This window comes from Eumetopias jubatus, unplaced genomic scaffold (genome assembly GCF_037043125.1).
Source record: "Eumetopias jubatus isolate StellerSeaLion01/CBP00866 unplaced genomic scaffold, mEumJub1_p1.0 scaffold_17, whole genome shotgun sequence".
NCBI lineage: Eukaryota > Metazoa > Chordata > Mammalia > Carnivora > Otariidae > Eumetopias > Eumetopias jubatus.
In genome coordinates this window covers 58,809,309-58,825,854 of record NW_028274823.1, presented here as the reverse complement: position 1 = coordinate 58,825,854, position 16,546 = coordinate 58,809,309, and the positions used below count along the sequence as shown (strand labels likewise).

Below are 16,546 nucleotides of genomic sequence, written 5' to 3'. Positions count from 1 at the left end.
AGGGCTGCCCCGGAGCCGGGAGGTGAAGGGAGTCCCGGGGAGGCCGCGGGGAGGTGGCGGGGGGGGGGGAGCGGCGGAGTCCGGGCTGGGGAGGAGAACTACTCAGTCCTCGGAAAGCCCCATTGGGCGCCGGGCTGCCGACGGCCGCCGCCACCCTCAGGCCCCGCGTCCCGCCCCACCCCCGAGCCGCAGAGCGCCGCCGGCCCCGCCCCCCGGAGCCCGTTCCCCCGGCAGCCGGCGCCGCGCGCAGTCGGCCGATCCCTCCCGCCGGCCGCCCGGCCGCCAGTGCTGCGGCAGCGCCGCGCCCGAACATGCGCTAGGCTGGGGCCCCGGCCTCCCGCGGCGGCATGGCCCGGCCGGTGCAGCTGGCGCCGGGCTCGCTGGCGCTGGTGCTGTGCAGGCTGGAGGCGCAGGAGGCGGCGGCGGGCGCGGAGGAGCCTGGCGGGCGCGCGGTCTTCCGCGCCTTCCGCCGCGCCAACGCGCGCTGCTTCTGGAACTCGCGGCTGGCGCGCGCCGCCTCGCGGCTGGCTTTCCAGGGCTGGCTGCGGCGCGGGGTGCTGCTGGTGCACGCGCCTCCCGCCAGCCTGCAGGTGCTGCGCGACGCCTGGTGCCGCCGGGCGCTGCGCCCCCCGCGCGGCTTCCGCATCCGGGCGGTGGGTGAGTGCGGGGCCCGGACGGGAGGGGTGATCCGCCCCAGCCGCGGGGACCGAGCCCTGGCCGCTGGGGCGTGTGCGGCCCACGCTCCGCTCTGAGGCCGCGGGAGCCGGGGGTAAGAGGGGATGGGCGGCCACCTGGCTGCTGGAGGAGGGCTGTCCTCCCAGGACGTTGTCTCCTGCCCGGACACTGAAGCTCAGGCCCCCGAGATAGGCGTGGCCGCTGCCTGGGTTCAGCTCCAGGATGCCTCCACTTCTCAACTCTTGAGCCAGGGCAGCCAACAGGTTCCTGGCCGAAGGAAATTTCTACTTAGAAAAGTGATGCTCTGGGGAGTCTGGGGCACCGGGACTGGGGTCAGGAGACAGGGCCTCTGTCCCCGCACCATGGGGGCTCTTAGGAAGGGGACTGCTGAACTGGTTGCTCCTTTTTTTTTTTTTTAAGTTCCAGGCTTGGAGCGGACAAGAGTCCATGGTTTCCATACCCTTCTGCACTGGGTGGTGTGGTGGTCTTGGCTCAGGGCCTAGTGGAACGTTTGGGGTCATTAACAGCTTGGGAAAAAGAAATGACAAATGGTGCTCTGAACACATCCCATCCCATTAGCTAAATAGAGAAGATTCCTCCTTTTCAGTCTTTTCAGAGAGCCCGTTTGTTAGAAGGCAGCAACTTTTTGCTTGTGTAAAATAGCTTCATTCAAAACCACTGCAGCATTAAGTGGTCTTTGACACCCACCGCTAAACGGAGGAGGGCATGGCAGCTCCCTGTACCAGTCTGGTTTGTTTGCATTTATGTGGGGTTGTGACGACCATTTGATGGTGTGCTGTTGACAAGTTACCAGTTGTTCCAGCCCTGAATTTTGACTCCTACTGAGGAACCCCTCTCTCTCTCAGTCCATAAATCCTCCTCCTCCTCAGGTGAAGCAAATAAAACACATTAGTTTTAGTCCCCAGGGAGAAGAGAAGTGGGGTGGGGGTGGGGGGGAGAGTAGCAAGAGACACTTGATGTTGTTGTGTATCATCTGCTTAGAGATGATGTCTCAATATCCCAGGCCAGGGAGGCTAACCGTTGGCTTTTCATCTCCATGCATTCCCGTCCTGTCTGGTACCCCTGCTCCACTTTTTCTAATGTTAAAAGCAAAAGGAGAGCTCATTGGCAAAGCCACATACATACATTTCATCTCCTTTTACTTGCAGGAGTTACTGAAGAAATCGGTTTCTGATCTGAAAGCAGAGAGCCAAGGAGCCAAGCCAAAATTCTCACAGGGAAGGGGGTCTTTCAGACAGGCTGGATGAAAAACTCTTTTCAGTTCTGTGTCCTCTGTTTTTCTGGTTTGAATTAGTGGTTGCATTCTCTGGTTCCCCCACACCCTTTCAAAGGGTGAGCATAGAGTATTGCAGAGAGGGAAGATGGAGTTGGGGGTCTGGACCTGAGGGTGACAGAGAGACTTGTACTAAGCCAGAGGCAGTCACGGTGCCACCACCTGGGTCCCAGCGAGCAGTGGTGAATGGTGGTTCCTGGGTTGGCCCTGTTTGCTGCCCTCTGAACAGTGCGGGGGACAAAGAAAACACGTCACCAGGTGCTCCAGTCCTCCACCCACTAGGTAACTCAGCCTCACTGCACAACTCTGGATGCCATGGGCACTGTATTCTATGGAGTGTGCCGTAATAACAGTGGTCTTTATGCTAGGTCATCACCCCTGACCCGGGTCTCTTAGAAGGAATGATTTTGAAGTTTTTAACAGAGTCCTGATAAGAATTTGGATGTTTCTGGAATTTGTACAAAACCACCTAATAGGACACTTTGAAGAGCAAAATGGAGAAAGATCTTATTTGATGCAGGTCAATGGATGCATATGGACAGGGAGTTCTTTCTTTTTTTTTTTTAAGATTTTATTTATTTATTTGACAGAGAGAGACACAGTGAGAGAGAGAGAACACAAGCAGGGAGAGTGGGAGAGGGAGAAGCAGGCTTCCCGCGGAGCAGGGAGCCCGACGCGGGGCTCGATCCCAGGACCCTGAGATCATGACCTGAGCCGGAGGCAGCCACTTAACAACTGAGCTACCCAGGCGCCCCAGGGAGTTTATTTCGAGTAGAATTGATAATTACTAGTCTAACCTGGGGTCCCTAAGTCAGATCAAAGGAGAAGAGGCATCAAGGCAGCTCTTGGGCTAGGGCCATCTCAGACTCCCAGAATGTGGTAAAGGCAGGGGGAGCTGCCTTCCCTAAAGAGATTGGAAGTTTCAGTTCACTTGCTTTCTTGAATCTAGGAGCTTTGACTTTCAGAAGCTAAAATGGGCTTCCAGAAAGGCAAGGGAAGAGCAACAGTGCACTCTTGCAGGTACTGTTACTTTGTGGCAAAGAGCAAATGCACAAAATGCAAAAAGCAAAAGACACAAAGGACCAATTTGGTCAAATCAATTTAGTCCCTTTGCTGTAGATTTTTTTTTTTTTTAAGGCTCATTTATTCCCATATAAAAGCATTTGGACATAGGGAATGCTGCTGGCCAGCTCAGACAAAATGCACGGTGGGAAGTGGGGGTGGCCACCAGCATTATAAACCCATGGTGCTCCCATGGGTTCTTCTGGGCTTCTGGACCTGGAACTCCTGGGGCCTCATAAGATATGAGGAGGCTGAGCAGGTAAGAGTGACCTGAGTTTCCAGTGCACACCTGAATTTAAGGCCTGCAGGAGTTTTTCTCCACGTTTTGTGCCTTTTCTTTCCCTCTTTAATCTCCACCTCAACTTCCCTCTGGTGAGAAAAATAGTTCCCAGGCTGAGAGCATTTCCTTAAAAAGAAGGACATAGGATCTTTTAGCATGATGACTAAGTCTTCTTTTGTGCTCCAGTACTCATGTCTTTTTTTGTTTTTAATAAGCAAGTGACATTAACAAATGAAAGGGGTGACTCTGGAAGCCGGAGGGAAATATCTGCTCAGCAAGCTGAGCCACTGCAGGTGGTTAGGGGTGGGGGACACCTGTATTTGTTTGGTTGAATCGGTTGTTACTCTGGGACCACACCTCCTGGGGAGGTGAAAGGTTAATGATGGCTTCCCTGGGGTTAGGGAGGGAAGGCCACTTGGCCAAACAGTTTGCTCCTTTCTCCTGAAATTTATAGCCAAGGTGTCCCTGCTCTTTCACCCCTAGCATGGCCTTCCATCTGTTATCACTGAATAAAAATTCCTGTGGCTCTTTCTAAATATTTGCCTCATTAATTCATTCATGTGTCAGGTACTGTTCTAGGTATGTCTGTGTTTTAATGCGTATTTCACTCAGAGCTGCTTGTATTCAAGGAGAATATTATATAATAGAATTAGCCAGTGTCCTCCATATTCAGTTCACTGGGGGATAGCTGAGTGGGAGGCTATGTTCTAGAAGCTGTCTGGTTCACGCAGAGGCTTCTCCATCCCACTGTGACATGTGTGGGCACTGCAGGTTCTGCCTGTGATTTTGGGGGGTGAGAGTTCCCTGGTGTGTGTTTTGGGGGGTACTGAAGATCAGGCAGGTTAGGCTCGTGAAGGGGAGGTGATACAAGGATCTTCCCACCTCTACGTGTCCCTCCTTCCTGCTCACTGAAATATCTCTGAGCACAGAAACTTATCGAGGCAAAATTGAAAGGGCCCCAGAAGAGTAGAGGCCAGTCACTAATTTATGCTAGGCGTAAATGACTGATTTCAGAATCTATTGTGGGATCTGGTTTGAGAGAGGAGGAACGCTCAAGGGTACCAGGTGCCTGATGGTGCAGGAGTTGGATGAATATCTGAAATTTTGTTTTCACTTATCCTGTGATTTAGGGAATGCCTTGGGGGGAGTGCGTAGAGACGGTGAGGAGAGGAAGTGGTCCAGCTCCCATCCTGCCTTGTTTCTAAAGCCCTACCTTGGGGCACCTGGGTGGCTCAGTCATTGGGCATCTGCCTTCGGCTCAGGGCATGATCCCAGGGTCCTGGGATCGAGCCCCACATCAGGCTCCCTGCTCGGCGGGAAGCCTGCTTCTCCCTCTCCCACTCCCCCTGCCTGTGTTCCCTCTCTCACTGTGTCTCTCTCTGTCAAATGAATAAATAAAATCTTAAAAAATAATAATAATAAAGCCCTACCTTGAAAGACAGTAGGGTATCTTGTAGGGTTTAATAGCTAATGGAATATTTGAGGTGAAATTTTCATTTAGTGAAATGCACAAATCGTTTAAGTGTATTCTTTTTAAAAAGATTTTATTTTTAAGTAATCTCTACACCCATCATGGGTCTTCAATCCACAACCCCAATATCAAGAGTCACGCGCTCTACCACCTGAGCCAGCCAGGAGCGCCATAAGTGTAGTATTTAATGGATTTTTCAAATATATTCATGAATGTAACCCAACTTCCTAGCAGGATTTAGAACATTACCATTAGCCCACAAAGTTCCTTCTTGTTCCTTCTCAGTCAGCTCTGCCCCCACCCTGAGAATTAACATGATTTTTTTAAAAGATTTTATTTATTTATTTGACAGAGAGAGACACAGCGAGAGAGGGAACACAAGCAGGGGGAGTGGGTGAGGGAGAAGCAGGCTTCCTGTGGAGCAGGGAGCCCGATGTGGGGCTCGATCCTAGGACCCTGGGATCATGACCTGAGCCGAAGGCATAGATGCTCAACGACTGAGTCACCCAGGTGCCCCTGACCTGATTTTTTTTTTTAACCATAAAATAATTTTGCCTGTTCAAGAACTTCATGTAGGTGGAATCATATAGGAGGTATTCTTGTGTGAGGATTCTTTCACTCAGTTTAATGTTCCTGAGATTCATCTCTGTTGTATTACTAGTTTGTTCCTGTTATTGTGTAGAATTCCATTTTATGAATATACCACAGTTTATCCATTTTCCTGTAAATGGATCCCTGGGATGTTTCCACTTTATGGCTATTAAGAATAAAACTTCTATGAATATTCACGTATAGATTTTTTTTTATGCCGTTATTTCTTTTGGGTCATTACCTAAAAAAGGAATTGCTGACTCACTGAGTAGGTTATGTTTAGTTTTAAGGAACCTTTTTCCAGAGTGATTGTGCATCTTTGCCAACATTTGATGTTGTCAGTCTTTCTAATTTTAGCTATTATGGTGGTATCTTTTTTTTTAATTTGTTTTTGTTTTTTGAAGATTTTATTTACTCATTTGACAGAGAGACACAGCAATAGAGGGAACACAAGCAGGGGGAGTGGGAGAGGCAGAAGCAGACTCCCCGCTGAGCAGGGAGCCCAATGTGGGACTCGATCCCAGGACCCTGGGACCATGACTGGAGCCGAAGGCAGCCGCTTAATGACTGAGCCACCCAGGTGCCCCTGTTCTGGTGGTATCTTATTGCACTCCCTGATGTTATTGAACACTGTTTCATGTGCTTATCAACTTCCTTTGTGAAGTATCTGTACACATCTTTTGCCCTTTAAAAAAAATGGGTAGTATTTTTTCTTTATTATTTTCTTTTTATTTTTTAAAGATTTTATTTATAAATTTGAGAGAGAGAAAGTGTGCGAGCAAGCAGGCAGGGAGTGGGGCAGGAGGGGAGGAAGAGGAAGAGGAAGAGGGAAAGAATCCCAAGCCGACTCCAGACTGAGTGTGGAGCCCCACGTGGGGCTCAACTCCAGGACCCTGAGATTATGACCTGAGCCGAAACCAAGAGCCAGAAGCTTAACTGACTGAGCCATTCAGGTGCCCCATATTTACATAATCTCTACACCCAGTGTGGGGCTTGAACTCATGACCCTAATATCAAGAGTCACATGCTCTTCCAACTGAGCTAGCCAGGCACCCCTGGATAGTATTTTTATTTTATTATTGTGACTTGTTATTGCTCTGTAGTTCTTTATATATCCTGAATATCAGTCCTTTGTTAATTATATGCTTTGTGAGTATGATCTAGCCTGCGGCTCGCCTATTCAGTTTTTCAGTGGTATCTTTTGGAGAGAAGTTTTAAATTTCGATTAAATCTAATTAGTCCATTTTTCTCCTTTATGGAGCATACTTTTTGTATCCTCTATAAAGGAATTTTGCCTAACCCAATGATTTTCTCCTGTGTTATCTTCTAGAAGTTTTATAGATTTGTGGTTTTACATTTAGGTCTGTGATCCATTTTGAGTTAATTTTTATGAATGGTATGGTAGGTGAGGTTCACTTTTCTACATATGGGTGTCTAATTATTCAAGGACAATTTATTGAAGAGATTAGCCTTTCTCATTGAATTGTCTGTTAAAAATCAATTGAGGGGCGCCTGAGTGGCTCAGTTGCTTAAGCGGCTCAGGTCATGATCCCAGGGTTCTGGGATTGAGCCCCATATCAGGCTCCCTGCTCAGTGGGGAGCCTGCTTTTCCCTCTCCAGCTCCTCCATGCTTGTGTTCCCTCTCTGTTCCCTCTTGCTAGCTCTCTCTGTCAAAGAAATAAAAAATAAAATCTTTTTTAAAAAATCAATTGAATGTATATGTATATAGGGGTCTATTTCCATTGATCTTGAGTCTGTCCTTTCATTAAAACATACTGTCTTACTGTACTTTATCGTTAAGACTTGAAATTAGATATTGTGATCCTCCAACTTTGTTCTTCCTCAGAATTGTTTTGGCTACTGTAGATTCTTTGTTTTTCCACATAAATTTTAGAATCAGTTTGTCAATTTCTCAAAAAAAATCTATTATGTTGAAACAATAGATCAGTTTGAAGTTAGATGAGCAATTCATCCTGATTTGCCCAAGACTGCTTTGGCTTTAGAAATGGTAGTCCTGAATCTTTAGAAATTAACTCTTTCAGTCCCAGGCAAACTGGGATGGTTGGTCATCCTAATTTGGGGAGAATTGACATTTTAGCAATCCATGAACATGGTATTGTTTGAGTATTCTTAATTTTTCTTAGCAATGGCCTGTACTTTTTAGGGTACAGGGTCTGAATATCTTTTGTTAAATTTATCTTCCTAAGAACTTAATGTTTTTGGATGCTATTATAAATGGAATTATTTTTTCTATTTTTAAATTTTTTTAAAGATTTTATTTATTTGAGAGAGAGAGAGAGCACAAGCAGTGGGGAGGGGCAGAGGGAGCACAATCCCTCTGAGCAGGGAGCTGGATGCAGGGCTCCATCCCAGGACCCTGGGATCATGACCTGAGCTGAAGACAGACATTTAACCAACTGAGCCACCCAGGCGTCCCTGGAATTATTTTAAAATAAATTTCATTTTGGGGGCACCTGGATGGTTCAGTCGGTTAAGTGTTCAACTCTTGATTTCGGCTCAGGTCATGATCTCGGGGTCATGAGATTGAGCCCTGTGTTGGGCTGTGCTCAGTGTGGAGTCTGCTTGGCCCTCTCCCTTTGTTCCTCCCCCAGCTCGAGTGTGTGTGCGTGCACTCTCTCTCTCAAATAGTTAAATAAATAATCTTTAAAATAAATTTTATTTTAGAGTAATTTTAGATTTACAGAAAAATCACACAGGTAGTACAGAGTTTTGGGGCGCCTGGGTGGCTCAGTCAGTTAAGCATCTGCCTTCGGCTCAGGTCATGGTCCCAGGGTCCTGGGATCGAGCCCCGCATCGGGCTCCCTGCTCAGCGGGGAGCCTGCTTCTTCTCTCTCTACTCTTCCCCCTGCTTGTGTTCCCTCTCTCTCTCTCTGTCAAATAAATAAAATCTTAAAAAAAAAGTATAGAGTTCTGTATTCATCACCCAGTTTCTTATGATGTTTTTTACCTTACCTTTAAAAAAATTGAGATATAATTCACATAACATAAAATTAACCATTTTTAAGTATACAATTGAGAGGTTTTAGTATATTCACATTGTTGTGCAGCCATCACCATTATCTAATTCCAGGATATTTTCTTCACCGCAAAAAGAAACTGTACCCACCAGCAGTCTCTCCTTATCTCCTCTCCTTCTAGCCCCTGCCAATCGCTAGTGTACCTTCCGTCTTTATGAATTTGCCTATTCTACCTGTGCTAGATATTTCTTTTTTTTTTTTTAAGATTTTATTTTTAAGTTGTCTCTACACCCAACCTGGGGCTTAAACTTACAACCCTGAGATCAAGAGTCACACAGTCTACTGACTGAGCTAGCCAGGCACCCATGGATATTTTTTTTTTTAAGAGTTTATTTATTTATTTGACAGAGAGAGACACAGCGAGAGCAGGAACACAAGCAGGGGGAGTGGGAGAGGGAGAAGCGGGCTTCCTGCTGAGCAGGGAGCCCGATGCGGGGCTCGATCCCAGGACCCTGAGATCATGACCTGAGCCGAAGGCAGACGCTTAACGACTGAGCCACCCAGGCGCCCCACCCATGGATATTTCTTAAAAATGGAATCACAGTATATTGTTTATATCTCATATCTTTCACTTAATATGTTTTCAAGGTTTATCCACGTCATATCATGGATTAGCCCTTCATTCATTTTTATGGCTGAATAATATTCCATTGTATGCATATACTACATTTTGCTTATCCATCAGTGGATAGTTACTGGGGTTGTTTTCACTTTTTGGTCACTGTGAATAATGCTGCTGTGAACATTCTTGTGCAGGCTGTGTGTGGATATATATTTTTATTCTTAGGTAGAGTCCATTTGATTATTTTTAAATCTGTTTCTCTGATGAGATTCCCAATTTATTCATTACAAGCATTTTTTTTTATCTTTCAGTATAGCTCTACCAGCTTGTTTAAAATTAAAAAAATTTTTAATTATTTTATTTTATTTTTCTAATTTTATTTATTCATTTCAGTGAAGGAGAGAGTAAGAGTATGAGCAGGGGGGTAGAGTCAGAGGGAGAGGGAGAAGCAGACTCCCCCCTGAGCAGGATGCCGCACACCAGGCTTGGTCCCAGGACCCCAGGATCATGACCTGAGCCGAAGTCAGATGCTTAACTGACTGAGCCTCCCAGGTGCTCCCCCCAAATTTTTATTTTATTTTTTAAGTAACCTCTACACCCAGCATGGGGCTTGAACTCACAACCCCGAGATCAAGAGTCACGGCTCTACCGACTGAGCCAGCCAGGTGCTCCCAAAATTTTTGTAATTCTAACATCTTAGTCATTTCATGGTAAGTCCCATTGCTTGCCTTTTCTTTTGAATGGGTCACATTGTACCGTTTTTATATTGTCTAGACTTGTGGATTATATCTCTGACATGAATGGTATGTTGTAGAGACTCTGGATTGTCATGCTCCTCTGTAGTGTTCGTTTTTTTTGTTGTTTTTGTTTATTTTATCAGGCAATTAATTTGGCTGGACTAAAAACTCTAAATTCTACCTCCCCTGCACTAAATGACAGCTAAAATCTCTTAAGGTAGGCTGCTTGTGCCCTGTGCATGCGTAGCTCATATTTCAGTCATAGAGTCAGGCTGAATTTATGTGCAAAATTTGAGGGTCCACCTCTGTGGCTCAGGCCATTCCAGCATCACTTTTCTGCTGTTGTAGCTGCTCCAGACTGTGTCCCTAGACTCTTTAGGCCAAGAAGACCATAGGTTTCTACCAAAGTTTTAGCCTCCTGGCCTGGCTCCTACTGGGGCCTGCCTGCCCTAAGGCGAAGAGCTGTAGAAACTGGGACACTTAACTAGTGCCATTTCCTTCCAAGAGGACCTCCCCTCTAGGTTCTACTTGGTTTTGGTTGCTTTTAAGTGCCTTCAAGTAAGGGTTTTTATATTTCATCCAAAGTTTATATTTGTTGTTTGCAAGAGGGTTGGTCTAAGGATCTTACCATCATTATTGGAAGCAAAACCCCATTAATGAATTTTTTAATCCCCGTCTTTTCCTCTTTTATGTATGTATCTTTTTTATATCTATTTAAGTTTTTATTTTATTCTATTTTATTTTTAATTAATTAATTATTTTTAAGTAGGCTCCACGTCCAACACGTAGTCCATCGTCGGACTTGAACTCACAACCCTGAGATCAAGACCTGAGCTGAGATCAAGAGTCAGACACTTAACCGACTGAGCCACCCAGGCGCCCCTTAAGTTTTATTTTAATCACCTGGTGCTGATCATGACAAGTGCCCTCCTTAATCCCCATCAGCTATTTCACCCATCCCCCCCACCATCTCCCCTCTGGTAACCATCAGTTTGTTCTCTCTAGTTAAGAATCTGTTTCTTGTTGTTTTTTTTTTTTCCTCTCTCTCTTTCTCTTTTTTTTTAAACTTTGTTCATTTGTTTCTTAAATTCCACATGTGAGTAAAATCATATGGTATTGTCTCTGACTTATTTCTTTTAGCATTATACTCTAGTTCCAACCATGTTGTTGCAAATGGCAAGATTTCATTCTTTTTTTATGGCCGAATAATATTCCATTGTATATGCATACCATATCTCCTTTATCCATTCATCTATTGATGGACACAGGCTGCTTCCATAGTTTGGCTGTTGTAAACAATGCTGCAATAAACATAGGGATGCATGTATTTCCTTGAATTAGTGTTTTTGTATTTTGAGGGTAAATACCCAGCAATGTGATTATTGGATCAGACCGTAGGGTATTTCTTTTTTTTTTTTTAAGATTTTTTTTAAAAATTTTTTTAAAGATTTTATTTATTTATTTGAGAGAGAGAATGAGAGACAGAGAGCATGAGAGGGAAGAGGGTCCGAGGGAGAAGCAGACTCCCTGCCAAGCAGGGAGCCCAATGTGGGACTCGATCCCGGGACTCCAGGATCATGACCTGAGCCGAAGGCAGTCGCTTAACCAACTGAGCCACTCAGGCGCCCTAAGATTTTATTTTTTAAAATAATCTCTTCACCCGATGTGAGGCTCAAATTCACAACCCCACTATCAAGAGTTGCATGCTCTACCAACTGAGCCAGGCAGGCGCCCCATGGGTAGTTCTATTTTTAACTTTTTAAGAAACCTCCACATTGTTTTCCAGAGTGGCTGCACCAGTTTGCATTCTCACTGACAGTGCAAAAGGGTTCCTTTTTCTCCACATTCTCCCCAACACCTATTGGTTCTTATGTTTTTGATTTTACCCATTCTGACAGGTGTGAGGTGATAACCTCATTATAGTTTTGATTTGCATTTTCCTGATGATGAGTGATGTTGAGCCTCTTTTCACATGTCTCTTGGCCATCTGTAAGTCTTCTTTGGAGAAATATCTGTTCATGTTTCCTGCCTTTTTTTTTTTTAAGATTTTATTTATTTGAGAGGAGAAAGAGAGAGTGCACAAGTTGGGGGGGCGCAGAGGGAGAGGGAGAAGCTGACTCCCGCTGAGCAAGGAGCCCATCAGGGAGCTCAGTCCCGGGACCCTGAGATCATGACCTGAGCCAAAGGCAGATGTTTAACCCACTGAGTCACCTATGCACCCCTCCTGCCCATTTTTTGATTGGATTATTTGTTTTTTGAGTGTTGATTTTATTTATTTGTCAGAGAAAGAGAGAGAGCACAAGCAGGGGGAGTGGCAAGCAGGGGCAGAGGGAGAAGCAGGCTCCCCGCTGAGCAGGGAGCCCGATGCAGTGCTCAATCCCAGGACCCTGGGATCATGACCTGAGCTGAAGGCAGATGCTTAACTGACTAAACCACCCAGGCGCCCCTATAAGTTCTTTATATATTTTATATATATATTTATATATATATATATATTTATATATATATTTATATATATATATTCCTTTATAGGAAATGTCATTTGCAGATAGCTTTTCCCGTTCTGTAGGTTGCCTTTTAGTTGTGTTGATTGTTTCCTTTGTTGTGCAGAAGCTTTTTATTTATTAAAAAAATTTTATTTATTTATTTGTTTGTTTGTTTGTTTGACAGAGAAGGCGAGCACAAGCAGTGGCAGGCAGGGGGAAGGGGAGAAGCAGCCTCGCTGCTGAGCAAGGAGCCCGATGGCTCCATCCCAGGACCCCCCGGGATCATGACCCGAGCCAAAGGCAGATGCTTAATCGACTGAGCCACCCAGGCACACCAGAAGCTCTTTATTTTGATGTAGTCCTATTAGTTTATTTTTGCTTTTGTTTCTCTTGCCTCAGGGGACGTATCTAGAAAAAAAGTTGCTACTGCTGACGTCAGAGAAATTACTACTTTTGCTCTCTAGGATTTTTGTGGTTTCAGGTTTCACATTTAGATCTTTAACCCATTTGGAGTTTATTTTTGTGTATGGTGTAAGGTGATTCAGCATTCTTTTGCATGTTGCTGTCCAGTTTCCCCAACACCATTTGTTGAAGAGACTTTTTTCCCATTGGATATTCTTTCCTGCTTTGTCAAAGATTAACTGACTGTACAATTGTGGGTTTATTTCTGGGTTTTCTATTCTATTCTGTTGATCTATGTGTCTATCTTTGTACCACTACTATAATGTCTGGATCACTACAGCTTTGTAATATACCTTTAAGTCCGGAATTTTGATGCCTCCTGTTTTGCTTTTCTTTTTCAAGATTGCTTTGGCTATTCAGTGACTTTTGTGGTTCCATACAAAGTTTAGGATTATTTGTTCTAGTTCTGTGAAAAATGCGATTGGTATTTTGATAGGGATTGCATTAAATGTGTAGATTGCTTTGGGTAGTATGGACAGTTTAATAATATTTGTTCTTCCAATCCATGAGCATGGAATGTCTTTGTTTCTTTATATTGTCTTCAGTTTCTTTCATTTTTTTTTTAAGATTTTATTTACTTACTTGACAGACAGCAAGAGAAGGAACACAAGCAGGGGGAGTGGGAGAGGGAGAAGCAGGCTTCCCGCGGAGCAGGGAGCCCAACGTGGGGCTTGATCCCAGGACCCTGGGATCATGACCTGAGCCGAAGGCAGACGCTTAACGCCTGAGCTGCCCAGGCACCCCTCTTTGGTGTTTTATAGTTCTCAGAGTACAGATCTCTCACCTGTTTATGTTTATGCCCAGGTGTCCTACTATTTTTGGTGCAATTGTAAATGGGATTGTTTTCTTAACTTCTCTGCTGCTTTATTATTGGTGTATAGAAATGCCATAAATTTCTGTAGATTCATTTTGTATCCTGTGACTTTACTGAATTTTTCTATCAGTTCTAGCAGTTTTTGGGTGGAGTCTTGGGTTTTTTATATATAGTATCCTGTCATCTGCAAGTAGTTAAAGTTTTACTTCTTTCTTACCAATTTGGGTGCCTTTTATTTTTTTTGTTTGATTGCCATGGCTAGGACTTACAGTACTATGTTGAATAAAAGTGGTGAGAGTAGGGGCGCCTGGGTGGCTCAGTCGTTAGGCGTCTGCTTTTGGCTCGGGTCATGATCCTAGGGTCCTGGGACGGAGTCCCACATTGGGGTCCCTGCTGAGCTGGGAGTCTGCTTCTCCCTCTGCCCCTTCCCCCACCCCCCTTGTGCTCACGCTCTCTCTCTCAAATAAATGAATAAAATCTTTAAAAAAAATAAAGTCTAGTTTGTCAGAAAAAATATAGTCTAGTTTGTCTTATATAAGTATTGCTACTCTGGTTTTCTTTTTCTTTTTTTTTTTTTAAGATTTTACTTATTTATTTGACAGAGAGAGAAAGAGCACACAAGCAGGGGGAACAGCAGAGGGAGAGGGAGAAGCAGGTTTCCCACTAAGCAGGGAGCCTGATGCGGAGCTCGATTCCGGGACCCTGGGATCATGACCTGAGCCAAAGGCAGATGCTTAACTGACAGCCACCCGGGCGCCTCTCTGGTTTTCTTTTGACATCATTTGCATGATAAATGTTTCTCCATCCCCTCACTTTCAATCTGCAGTTATCTTTGCGTCTGAAGTTAGTCTCCTGTAGGTAGCTTATCGATGGGTCTTGTTTTTTTTTTCATCCATTCTGACACCCTGTGTCTTTTGATTGGAGCATTTAGTCCATTTACATGCAAAGTAATTATTGACAGATATGTATTTATTGCCATTTTATTAGTTGTTTTGTGGTTGTTTCTGAAAATTTTCTCTGATACTTGTCTTTGTCTCACGGTTGGCTGGTTTTCTGTATCGATGTATTTGGATTTCTTTCTCTTTATTCTTTGTATATTGTCTTTTCCTCTTTTAAAATGTCATTCTGGTGATGACAAGGGTCTAGGCTTCAGAGAAACTAATGGCCATGTCGAGATTGTTCAGACAGTCACCACGAACAAATACCTCTGCTCCGTCTCTTTCTCCCAGATAGATATGGACATATCCCCAGTCTTTTCTAGCTTGATTATTCTTTTTCTTCTGTTCGGTGGTCAGATGGGATAATTTTGCCCAGTGTACGGACAGGAAATGAATGTTAGGCTGCGACATGCTGGTGTTTCTGCGGTTCTTGCCTTCCTCTCTATCCACCAGTAGCCTTCCCAGGGTCCTGTGAAGGTTCTGGTATTTCTCCCCAGCCCGTGCCCTGGCCCTCACTCTCCCTGGGAAGCTTTCAGATTCCCGCCGTGCCTTTGGTCCATGCCAGGCCTAGGAAATGGCAGAAACAGCTGCTCGGGCCATGGCCCTGCTCTCACTCCCCTCCTTCCTACCCAGGATCTTCCCAGCCGTGTTTTTCTGGCTTTGTTCTGCCAGATGTTACCTTTTCTCCTTATTCTGTGCAGGGGTCCCATCAGAAAGAGCCAAAGGGCTCCCCACAGGGTGTCTTGTGGGCCTGTTGTTATTACCATACTGGATGATCTGTATGTAGCATCTGGGTAGTTAATGAGTGTTTCTAGCCCCATGTTTTGATTTAGCAACCAGGGGATAAGAGAACACACCTTGAGTTGCTGCCACGTGGCATTGAGGTCCAGTGGGAGAAGAAGACCCACGAACTGGAAATCAGTTTGGATCCCTCCGCCCTCTTCCTCATACCCCAGGCCAGGAGGTCACCAGGTTCCATGAGGCATAACTTCTCTGTCTCTCCAACACATTTCTTTCTCTCTGTTTTCCCTGCCAGGCCTTTGTCCACCCGAGATCTCACCATTTCCTACCTGAGTTATGGCTTCAGCCTCTTCCCTTTTTTGTGGTGCCTCCCCGTGGTGGGCCCTGAACACTCCAGTCCATTCTCCATCCCACAGGTAGACAGACAAATAACATCTGAAATACAGATCTAATTCTGCTCTTCATCTTGCTCAGATCCCTCTGTGGCTCCCCTTGGCTTTTCAGGAAAAGTCCAGAGCCTTTAACATGTATTGCAGTGCTCTCTACTTCAGTTCTAGCCTGAGCCTGCTTTTTCCCCCACCTTCTGCAAGGTGCCTGCCTTCCTGTTACCAGTCAAGGTTCAAGCAGAGATCCAGAACCAGTAGGAGATATATATTCAGGGAGTTATTACAAGGAATTGGCTTTGCATGATTGTGGGGGCCAGGAAGGCAAGTCCAGGGTCTGTATGTCTAGCCATCATGAAGGGTGGGCTGGAACTCTCCCACAGAGCTAAAGCTGCTATGTATAAGTACAGTTTCTTGGGGGCGCCTGGGTGGCTCAGTTGGTTAAGTGACTGCTTTCGGCTCAGGTCATGATCCTGGAGTCCCAGGATTGAATCCCACATCAGGCTCCCTGCTCGGCAGGGAGTCTGCTTCTCCCTCTGACCCTCTTCCCTCTCGTGCTCTCTATCTCTCATTCTCTCTCTCTCAAATAAATAAATAAAATCTTTAAAAAAAACAAGTACAGTTTCTTTTGAGAAGGCTCAGTTCTGGTCTTAAGGCCTTTCACCTGATCGAAATCTAGATTATGCAGGATAATCTCCCTTACCTAAAATCGACTGATCATAAACTTCAATCACATCTATAAAATAGGTTCACAGCAATGCCTGGGTTAGTGTTTGATAGAATAACAGGGCTGTAGCCTCGCCAGACTGATGTATAAGACTGACCGTCACACTTCCCTTGGGCCAGACCTGAGTGCTGTCCCTGTCCTCTGAACAAGCTGGGCCATCACCTAGGCTGTCTTTGCACATTGCACCCTCTGCTGGGTGCCTGAGATGGGTGCTCTTTGGTCTCCCTGATGCCTGCCGTCGATAGGCCTCCCATCACTGGCTGTACTCGAGTTTCAGGCACTTCC

General features: G+C 45.3%; 1 protein-coding gene across 3 annotated transcripts in view; it reads left to right on the top strand.

Moving 5' to 3' along the window:
- The first annotated feature begins 347 nt into the window (after window positions 1-347).
- The window catches only part of STOX1 (storkhead box 1), a 57,737-nt gene continuing 41,538 nt past the window's right edge, over window positions 348-16,546 (top strand). For all 3 annotated transcript variants that reach the window (XM_088019860.1, XM_028109698.2, XM_028109697.2), the window contains exon 1: window positions 348-657. In XM_088019860.1, the coding sequence (XP_087875986.1) occupies window positions 348-657 (310 nt within the window). The remainder of the gene's footprint in view (window positions 658-16,546) is intronic.